A 10,858-nucleotide genomic window follows, 5' to 3' on the forward strand; every position below is an offset into this window, starting at 1 on the left:
CTCGTTGTAACTGTTGGTGGTTTAATTTCATGTCATTAATTTAATTAATTAGTATGTAGAATGATGGCTAAAGTTATTACATCATGCTTGAAAGTTTTATGATTTCACTTTAGGAATTCTTCCACCTTCAAACCTCAGTCTACAAAACCAGGAATCAATTTCAAAGCTAGTTCGACTCCTTCATTTCATAAAAATAATAAATTAGATTATGTAAATATACTGTTGACATGTATCCGAATTAAGAGAGAATAATTTATTTATTCACATCACTAAAATTGATCATAATATTGTTAAGCATGAGGCTTGTTTACCATTAAAACACATATTGAAAAGATAGATAGTGGCTAGCAGTGGAATCCAGTTTGACGAGCGTTTCGTCCTATTTGGGACTCCTCAGATGGATGTACCCGCATCTGAGTTGAGATTCACTCTGGGATTCGAACCCAGTACCGTTCGCTTCAAACGCCATCACGTTATCCACTCAGCTACTGAGTCCTGATAGCCACTTGCTTGTGCAATGTGGTGAAGTTTAAATTCACGTGGTGTTGTTTACTTGTATCTTCCCATTGATGCTTAGGACTTCAACTGATCAATCTCTTATTGGCATACGTGCATCCTGTGCGAACTGCCTCAATATTACATGAAGTCACAAACATTATAAGCTAGCCACTATCCATCAATCGCAGTCGTAAATAACAACGGGAAGATACAAGTAAACACCACCATGTGAGTATATTGAAAATGTTTACTCTTGCTCACATTATATTATCATTTTTAATGTGTTTCTTTTTTATTCGAAAAATAAATTATTTATTAGTCTACAGTGTACCCAGTAACATGCAATGAACTAATGGCTATGACAAACGATTAATACCTTTATTCATGATGAAGATCTTATCAGATGATCGGTTGCAATTTTCCTATTTAATTATTTTGATTTACATAATGACATGTCCACATTAGAAATCACCAGATGTAATTATAGTTCCATTATTATTATTATTATTATTATTATTATTCAACAACAACCGTCTCACTCATCTTATTCATGGACATACAAATGAACAACCGAGTATTGATGAAGTAAGCTATTAATGAAAATCAAAATACTGTCTAACTTTATCTCTGTGTTTCATAAATTATTGAGATAGTATCTTGTTTAGTGTTTTATTGACTTCGAAAACAAGCCTAATCAACAAGGTTGAAAAGTACATTTATTTTAAAAAAATGTTTCTATTTTATAGAGTTGAGATCAAGAGTCAATTGAAGCTAGACCACCATGGAAAACCTGGAAATACTGGACGGCCGTTTCGTCCTATTATGGGACTCCTCAGCAGTGCGCATCCACGATGAGCATGATCTCAACTATATAAAATTACTAAAATCTCCACAAAACCCCTTTTGATAATGATCATATGCTCACTAATGACTGGCTCCATGAGGTATTTCCTGGAGTTCTAGTGAGAAGTAGTAACCAGTGGAGTTCAACCACGTCTGTTGAGAGATATCAACTTACTGATGACATTGGCGAATGGTTGCTCGATTTCGTGAATCGTTTGAAGTTAGACATTAACACCATTGTATGCCGGCTCAGTGGCTTAGAGGTTAAGTGCTTGCAAGGGAGACTGGTTGGTCCTGGGTTCGAATCTGGAGAGGCGGGATCATGGATGCGCACTTCTGAAGAGTCCCACAATAGGACGAAACGGCCGTGAAGCAGTGCTTCCAGGTTTTCGATGATGGTCTAGCTTCAATTGACTCATGATTTCAACTATATAAAATTACTAAAATCTCCACAAAACCCCTTCTGTTTCTATTTTATGTTGTAAGTAAAGTCAAACGTTTCAATGTACGTCTCCAGTGTAAGGTAGTAATAATCAGTTAAGTTACAAATTGAAAATCATGGTCAGAAACGGTAAGCAGTATATTATTTAGCATAAGAAGTTTGTGGAGATGATTATATTTTCATAGTTCGTATCATATGTTGATCTTAATTAATCGTTGGTATTCAGAAAGCACAATAAACTGTGATTTCGTCGTAGTATGGGACTTCTCAGAAGTTTGCACGCATAACCCCACTGGAATCGAATAAAAGAGCATTACTTCTCACGATGACAACGCGATCTACAAATTAATGATTGCCGCCTCAATACCTGACCGAAAGTACAAAGACCTAACAATCTTTACAAGTCCACTATCTTAAGTATTCTATTGCTTATTGATATGGAATAGACGGAGCGAGCCTAAAAGTAGAATCCAGGACGCATATTTTGTCCTATTTAAGATTCGTTAGCCAAATGTGCCTCCACTCCGGAGTTGATGTTCATTCCAAAACTCGAACCCAGTGCAGTTTAGTTCCGATGCCATCACGTTATTCTCTTAGCTACTGAATCTAGATAGCCTCTCACTTATCCAATGGGCATATGATTCAGTTTTAATTTAAAATGCTCTGAATTATCCAATTATTGATAATTCCGACTGAAATTTAGCAAGCTTTGATTGGCACATAGATTCAGTAACCAAGTGAATAACATTATGACATTTGAAGCAAAATGTATCGGGTTCGAGTTTCGTAGTGAACGTCAGCTCTAAGATGCTTGTACATCTGGTTGGTGAGTCCCTAATAGGACTAAACGCGCGTCCTAGATTTTACTCCAAGGAACATTCTATCAATTCTGAATCTAACGCTTATTCTCTGTAACAATAAAGTTTGGATTGTAACATTACTGATTACTACCATCTCATTCATGTTTAAGTATTTCGTGGTTTGTTATCTTGCTATTTCATTCATATCCAATTTTTTCCCTAATGACAATGATTTAGAATAGTTTTTTTTATATTGCAATAAAATCTCCTGTCCCATGAGTATTTTTTCTGGTCTTTCTGCGAGACATGATAATCACATGATCTCAGTTCGAAATCATATTCTCTTCAATTAAATCATGGATGAATAGATTCATCATTAGGAAGAATAATGGTAAACATTAAAAAAGAGAAGAAACGTTTATTCTAGCATTTATCGAATATTAAAACTAATTTTTGATTAGTTTTTATATTAAAATGCTATGAGACGCCATTGAGAAACAATAGAACATTTAAGTAGAGATATATAAGAATTCTCGTCTAAATTAGAGCGAATAGTTTCACAGTATTTGAGCACCGAGTTGATGTAAGACATTAAATAGGAATAATATATTTGTAAAATCTCAGCGAATGAATTTGTAGTAAATCCAACGTTTCGCCTGACAATCTGGTCCAAGCTTTTTCAAGGAATTAATTCTTTGATAATCTTCGTCTTCTCATTACATTATCGAAATATTACTAAAATCATGCTGCATGATGATGGCAGAGAATATAGGTTAAGTAAAGAAGCCAAACTGTTTTCAGTTATATACTTTGGTCAAAAAATCTAAAACAAACAAGAATAGACCCTGGTTTATTCCCCAGCAGTAACCACTTTTTTGCTTATTTATTCTTTAGTTCTAACGGAATTTTACAATTACAACATACTTCATTCAACCTAACATGACACTCAAATTATTTGATATAAGATACCGTTGCTCCATACACAATGCTGAACTAAGATTTTGTGCTAGTTTGTTCTTTTTAGGCAGAAATATTAGTCAGTGGTCAATTAAATAGTTCAATCGAAACGTCACTGATTAGCATTGTATGACTCCACTCTAAACCTCACGGAAGGCATTAGTTCTTTCAGGATTGAAGATACTTCTAGTTGAAGAGTGTCAGCTAATATAATACCAAGAATCAGAGTATTTTTCAACTGTTTCTAACGACCTAACGTATGAATTAGCTTATATGAACCATGAAATGAAAATGTTACAAGAATGAACATTAATACTATGATCATGTTCTACATTCACAATGTTTCAATGCATTGATTACAAATTTTTTAAAAAATGTAATACTTACCATGTATAAACAGAAGGACTAAACTAAAGTCTTCAAATATGATTATCATGATTAGCTGTTTTTAAAATCACTATTGAGTTACCATAAATCCAAATACATTGGTGATAAATTGATTTGCGATTGAGATCATGAATCGACTGATGTTAGAATAATCTCTACAACTTCATGGTAATAATTACCATATGCTCACCAGTGACTAGCTTCGTGATGGATTTCTCGGAATTCTAGTAAGAAGCCGTGACCAATGGAGCTAATCCATGTCAGGAAGAGACAGGTATCTACCACCGTACAACTGAAGATAGTCGCTCAATTCCGTGGATTGGTTGAGGGTAGACATTAAGAACATTAGATTGCTACCAGCTCAATAGTTTAGAGGTTAAGCGTTGGCACGTGAAACTACAATTACTGTGTGTGAATCCTACTAGCGAAATCGTGTATGTGCACAGCTGATGAGTCCCATAATAGGACAAAACGGTCGTCCAGTGTTTCCATGTTTTAATGGCCCCCAAATGCCCTGATACGGCCGGGAGTGAAGGAGTCCGCTCTCCCTCTCGAAACGCTCTCACATCGCCACGCGTATATAGCCTCTGTCAGGGAAGTCCTACTCACTGCCTTCTGATGACCAGGGTGTTGTTTACGAAATTGAGAGGACGAAAAGCGAATGTTCAGCGCTTCGACCGGGTCGGTAGACACGGAGGGTCCACCTAGGATAGTTGGAAAATACTGATTCCAAACCAATGGTGCACATGGGCTCCAGTATCCTGAGGGAACAAATCGAGTATGAATCAATCGTTGGTCACTTGCTACCATGGGACTGCATCTCCTCACGATGCTCCACTGCCTTGTGGATCAGATCTTTAGGTCAAAGGCTTCGGGTGTGGCCCCCTAAGAAGACCACCTGCTTCAGTTTGAGCACCCGGTCATTATCACAGCCCTCACACAAACCGAATGAGATTTTTGTGGCGCATATAAATCTGGTGCCACTTTGTTCCAATATTTATGTATTTAAATAAATAAAATAATGTTTTAAATGGTGGTCTAACATCAATCAATTCATAATCTCAAACAAAAACTTAATAATCTCCACAACTCCATGCTAATAAATTGATAATTTGTTATCTATGATAAACTGTACTTATAACATGTTTGAAAAAAAACGCCATAAATTGTAAACTTCTTTTTACTTAACGTCAATAACCACTTGATCACTAAGATACAACAAACTAGTCAAATTCTAACCTTAAAATACTAGACATATTTATAAATCAACTTAATATATAAGTCGATTATAACCAATCAGAAATCAAATAATAATCATTTTAATTTGGTCGAATCAGTTTTAAGAATTTCCATAATATAAACTATTTAATTCATTATTCATTATTATAAAAATTAAAAATATTCGACCATACAAAAATTAATTTTTTTTTTTAAAAATTTTTATTTTTTCGCATAGCAACAATTTGAAAAAAAAACAAAAAAATAAAACAAAAAAACATTTTTTTTAATGAAATAAAAAAAATTAAAAAAAAAATATAAATAAATCAAAATCATGTCCAATCCAAAAGGATGTTTAATTCATCTTACAAAAGAAGAAATTATGGTTTATACATTTCGTGCCTATGTCTCACCAATATTAGTTATTATTGGTATACCATCAAATCTTTTAGTTATCTTAGTATTTATCATCATTGAATATCAAACAAATTGTCGTTTTAATTTATATGCAATATGGATGGCTATAGCACATAATATCCAATTAATAGTGAATACATTAATTGATGATTTCTTAGGTCGGGGTTTAAAATATGCCACACAATGTAAATATTCAATACAAGTTGATATTGAATCATCATTATTATGTAAATTATTTACTTATTTAACTGATGCATCCGCATTAATTGCTGCATTCATTCTAATGTTATTTAGTGTGGATCGTGTATGTTCTATATATAAACCAAAACAGTTTGAACAAAGTTCACATGTGAAATTAGCACATATTATTATTACTATAGTGATTATAATTTGTTTAATATTAAATATACCCCATTTAATATTTGCTGATTTAAAAATTCATTCAATTAATAAATTAAATGAATGTCAATATATTAATCCTGTTGCTGGGGGGGTTAAATATGTTCTCTATTTATATATTATTGGTGTTGCTATATTACCAGCTATATTTATATTTATTACTAATATATTAATATTATATAAATTAAGTACTACAGTTTATCGATCTAAATTAATTAATCATAAAGATGATGAATCTAATAATGAAAGGGGTAAAGTTATAGCCCATTTAGCTATAAGTATCTTATTTACAAGTTTATCTATACCATTAGTTGTTATGATTATATTAAGACAACAATTATATTTTTATAAATATGATATATTATATCCAGAATATGCTAAACAAATTGTACAATATTCAAAATTATTTAGTTCAGTAGATTCATTCAATCATGCATTTGATTTTTTCTTATATTTAGCATTTATGCCAACATTTCGTCAAACATTAATGGATATATTTAAATGTAGAATCTTTTTAAGAAATGATCATTTAAAACAAAAAAAGAAGTATACACAAGATAATCATATAGAGGAAAAGGGTGAACAACAATGTTTACATCAATCAGAACAACAAATCAATATTTCAGTTATGGATCAAGAGACAATATCACTTTATTCAAATAAATTAATCCGTGTAGAAGATTTTTATATACATTCTAATAGTTTAAATTGTAGTACAGATCCTATACCATTTATTGATCAATATACTAATTATTCACCTGAACATTATACCATGACAATGTTGTGATGAAATGTTATTTTAGCATTTTTTGTAACGTTATCATTGCATTTTAACTGTCAATCATTGGTCTTTATTGGGAAAAAAGTGGGGCCACCCATTCGTGTATAAATAATTTTGGATTTATTAAAAATTAAATAACATTCCTTATTTTGTATCTAGGAAACAAATTGAGTAGTAGACTTTATAGAAAAGGAGGGTGTATAAATGTTTCCTGTAAAAAAGACGAGTAATGTTTTATTTCATTGATCTTATGAATTATGTTGTTTGTTTTAACGATAATAATCAAATAGACTAAAAATAATGAAACTGGAAGAACAAAAAAAAGAGAAGTACCATTTTTTACATTCCTTTTTATATACACCAATAGAATTCGAAGAAAAAGAAAACACAACCATTTGTTGAATTGAAGTGTATGGAATTAATTTAATAAGTACCGTTCATTTGCTTTTGTGATAAAGGTTGCTGATTTTGACAAAAGTAGTATATACATACATATATACATATATCAAACATTGAATATTGAACATTCGTTCAATGGATGCTTGACAACAAAACATGAAAAGTAATCAGTTATAGTTAAATTAAATATTTTTTTTAATGTAAGTAATGTTCTTAAATTATAAAATAAATAAAAGTATATTGCTTCTCATTATAATAATAAAGTATTTAATTGTTAGATATGAAACTAAATCAACCATCAAAATGTTTCTTGTTTAAAATATATTAATTATTGACAATGACTTCTATTTTTGTTCTATTCTTGATTGATTTTTTTTTCATTTATTAAAACAAAAAAGAAAGACTTGAATGATTAACTAGAATAGTAATTTACTACTACTGCTGAAGAGTCCTACAATAGAACGAAACGGTCGTCAAGCAGTACTTCCAGGTTTTCCAATGTGGTCTAGCTTCAATTGACTCATGATCTCAATCACATATAAACAGTTATAACGTTACAAGAATGAATATTTAAGTAGAAAAGATGTTTTAGGTAAAATGTTTAGGTTTAAAAATGTTTGTTATGATGTTTGAAAAAATAAGTAGTATATTGAATGAAATTTTCATTTAGGGATTAAATCATAATACTGATGTTCGTATGTTTAAATGGTTTGAATTGTTAGGTTTACAGTTAAAAGATTCACCAATTCTTTATAGATAACTAGAGGTTAGAGGAATTATTATCTATGTTATAATTGCGTTTGTCGATTTCAGCTCAAGTAGTATGCTGAAATATAGAAAAACCGGAAATAAAAAACTATTCTTATTCACTTTCAAGTATCCTATTTACTAGGTTGGATAATAATAGTAACAGTTTGAGCCCACATTATGATATTTTGCACTGCTAAACGTCTAATGCGATTTCATTTTTCTTAAACTTAATATTTATAGAGATTGGTATCAGGGTTCCCAGTAAAATATATCATTTTCTAATTACTCTATCATATGTGTCGAGTCTTATTAAGTACTAACTGAATACTATCAATCCAGTGTGATCGATAGGAGTTGACCAACAATAAAAAGGACTAGAAAAACATAACCTTGGTCACTAATTAGTGATCAATCAGTTAAAAATATACATCTCAGTCTTACAGGAAGTCATCAACTGCCCTACTAACGCAGTGGTAACGTTTCTGAAACGAAATTGAGTTCATTGTGAGAAATTAATTCCCTCAAGTGTATAAATCTACTTTGCTCATAAGTGCCGATTAGAGCAAGATTCAGATTCAGGATTTCCTGTCGACTACCCACAAATACCTTAATTGCTTGAAATGAATTTTGTATGAACCATTTTTACGACACTTATACTATCAGTTTTTAATTTATTATTACTTACAAAGTGTACTTAACATATGTTTATTGCATAGTTGAGATCATGAGTCAATTGAAGCAAGACCACCATGGAAAAACTGGAAAAACTGGACGGCCGTTTCGTCCAGTTGTGGAACTCCTCAGCAGTGGGCATCCACGATCCCGCACAACGTATAGAGTCTGTAGAACCTTTCAATTGCATCAACTATCCCGCAAAACGGGATTCGAACCTAGGACCTTCAGTCTCGTGCACGAACGCTTAACGTTTTGATCGTATAAATTTTAGATATTCTAGATTTTTATATATAGTTGAAATCATGAGTCAAGTGAAGCTAGACAACCATGGAAAACATGGAAGCACTGCTTGACGGCCGTTTCTTCTTATTGTGGGACTCCTCAGCAGTGAGCGCCCACCATCCCGCCTCACGAGATTCGAACCCAAGACCTATCAGTCTCGCGCGCGACCGCTTAACCACTAGAACACTGAGCCGGCTGGCATCCAACGGTGTTAATGTATAACTTCAACCAATCAACGAAATTTATTGCTTGATCTTCTCAGGATTATGGATTACACCTTGAAATATTTCTTTTAAATATCTACTAAGATAAAACTATCCTTTCTTTGAACGTTACACATTTATTTGTTAACTTGAGCCTCGCTTTTACAATAAACTGGAATAGTCGTGAAACATTATGTATAGGATTATCTATCATTTTACGATAATTTGATCCTAGAAGTATTATATTTTTATTTTATTTAAACACATAAATATTGGTACAAAGGGGAACCGGATATATATGCGCCACACACAAAATTGTCATTTCATTTAGTTTTGTGGGGGCTATGATACTGCCCGGGTGCCTAGACCGAAGCAGATGGTTTTCTTAGGGGGCGACACCCCGAACATTTGACCTGATCCACAAGGCAGTGGGGTGTCGTAAGGAGATGAATTCCAATGGTAGCTGGTGAACAATGATTGATTCATACGCCATTTGTTCCCTCAGGATACTTGAGCTCATGTGCACCGTACTTCGGGTAGAAGTGAAGTAGAAGTTTGTGCTGATGATGTCGTTCAGAAGGATGATGAAAGCACCACGACCAAACCATACACCACAGAGAACAAAACTCCATCAAAATCACCCAGTCGAGCTACAAATCTTCTCCATCATCTCAAAATCACATGAAATTTGTTTGTCTATTGACCGATAGAACTAAAAAACCGTTTTTTTTACTATATTTGTGGGAATGGTCAATTGTAAGATAGAGAAGTTCTTTATATTCTATTGGGGATTGATCAGTTAAAGTTTATCATACTTCTACTTCAATTTTCTTTTTGAAATATGAATAAAAATTTGAATAACTACACTTTATTATGAATCAATTAACTGAAGTTCTCTTGTGTAGCCTCCCTCTATGAATTAAACTCAATAAGAATTGAGACAACCATATATCTGTAGTATAGGATAATGGTTGTGTAGACGACAAAATACCAATTCGTTGTCCGAAAAATTCATGTTTACTATGACGTTTGCATGTTTGACCATGTGTAGTAAAAGAACGCTGACATTAGTATAGAGGGTTCTTTATTTTCTTCTTTCACCAATATTATGTAAATCCATATTAAACTCTATCTTCAAGTTAAGAAAAGCTCTGATTAATTTGTTCACTTCATATTTCCACACGATAGCACATTTTATATTCATTTCAATTAAGTTAAAGTTGCTGAGCTATTTTGGTAGGTGTAGACTACCTGGTTGGGATTCGCGAGATGATAGCAATCGATGGTTAGAGACCTTGAATGACATGGCTCAAAATCGTTTGCAATGGCGAAGGTGCACACACTCTTTGTGTTCTGCCCTTCTTTTTTCTCTTTCCAAATTTATTTCACTGGATTATACTCCTTGAATAACATCTTCAAACCCTTATATTTCCAATTACTGCTAAGACTCTTACTACTTCTATCACAAACGCAACAACAAATGCAGGAGAAAACGACCAGTGTAGCAGCAGCCTCAGCAGCAGTAGGTCTCAATATAAACAAAGGGAAAAGCAAGACTCTCCGATACAATACAGCATGCAACAATCGAATTACACATGACAGAGAAACTTTGGAGAATGTGGAAACCTTTACATGTCTGGGCAGCATCATTGATGAACACGGTGGATCTTATACAGATGTGAGGGTGAGGATCAGCAAAACAAGAGCAGCATATTTACAACTGAACAACATCTGGAACTCAAAGCAATTGTCTGTCAACCAACACCTAAGTCAGAATTTTCAATACAAATGTCAAGACAATCCTACT

General features: G+C 32.9%; 1 protein-coding gene and 1 non-coding gene across 2 annotated transcripts; one reads left to right on the forward strand and one right to left on the reverse strand.

Annotated features, from left to right (window-relative positions):
• Nucleotides 1–421: 421 nt before the first annotated feature.
• On the reverse strand, nucleotides 422–496 carry Smp_tRNA_00410_Pseudo_TTG.1.1. The gene has a single exon. It is a non-coding gene (tRNA).
• A 4,983-nt stretch (nucleotides 497–5,479) lies between these two features.
• Nucleotides 5,480–6,748, forward strand: Smp_023710 (putative g-protein coupled receptor fragment; the record flags this gene model as incomplete). Its single annotated transcript, XM_018799640.1, has 2 exons — nucleotides 5,480–6,026; nucleotides 6,420–6,748. 2 exons carry the CDS (start codon nucleotides 5,480–5,482, stop codon nucleotides 6,746–6,748), a joined length of 876 nt encoding a protein of 291 aa, XP_018651409.1.
• Nucleotides 6,749–10,858: the final 4,110 nt, after the last annotated feature.

The sequence above is a fragment of the Schistosoma mansoni genome, chromosome 3 (genome assembly GCF_000237925.1).
Source record: "Schistosoma mansoni strain Puerto Rico chromosome 3, complete genome".
Taxonomy (NCBI): domain Eukaryota; kingdom Metazoa; phylum Platyhelminthes; class Trematoda; order Strigeidida; family Schistosomatidae; genus Schistosoma; species Schistosoma mansoni.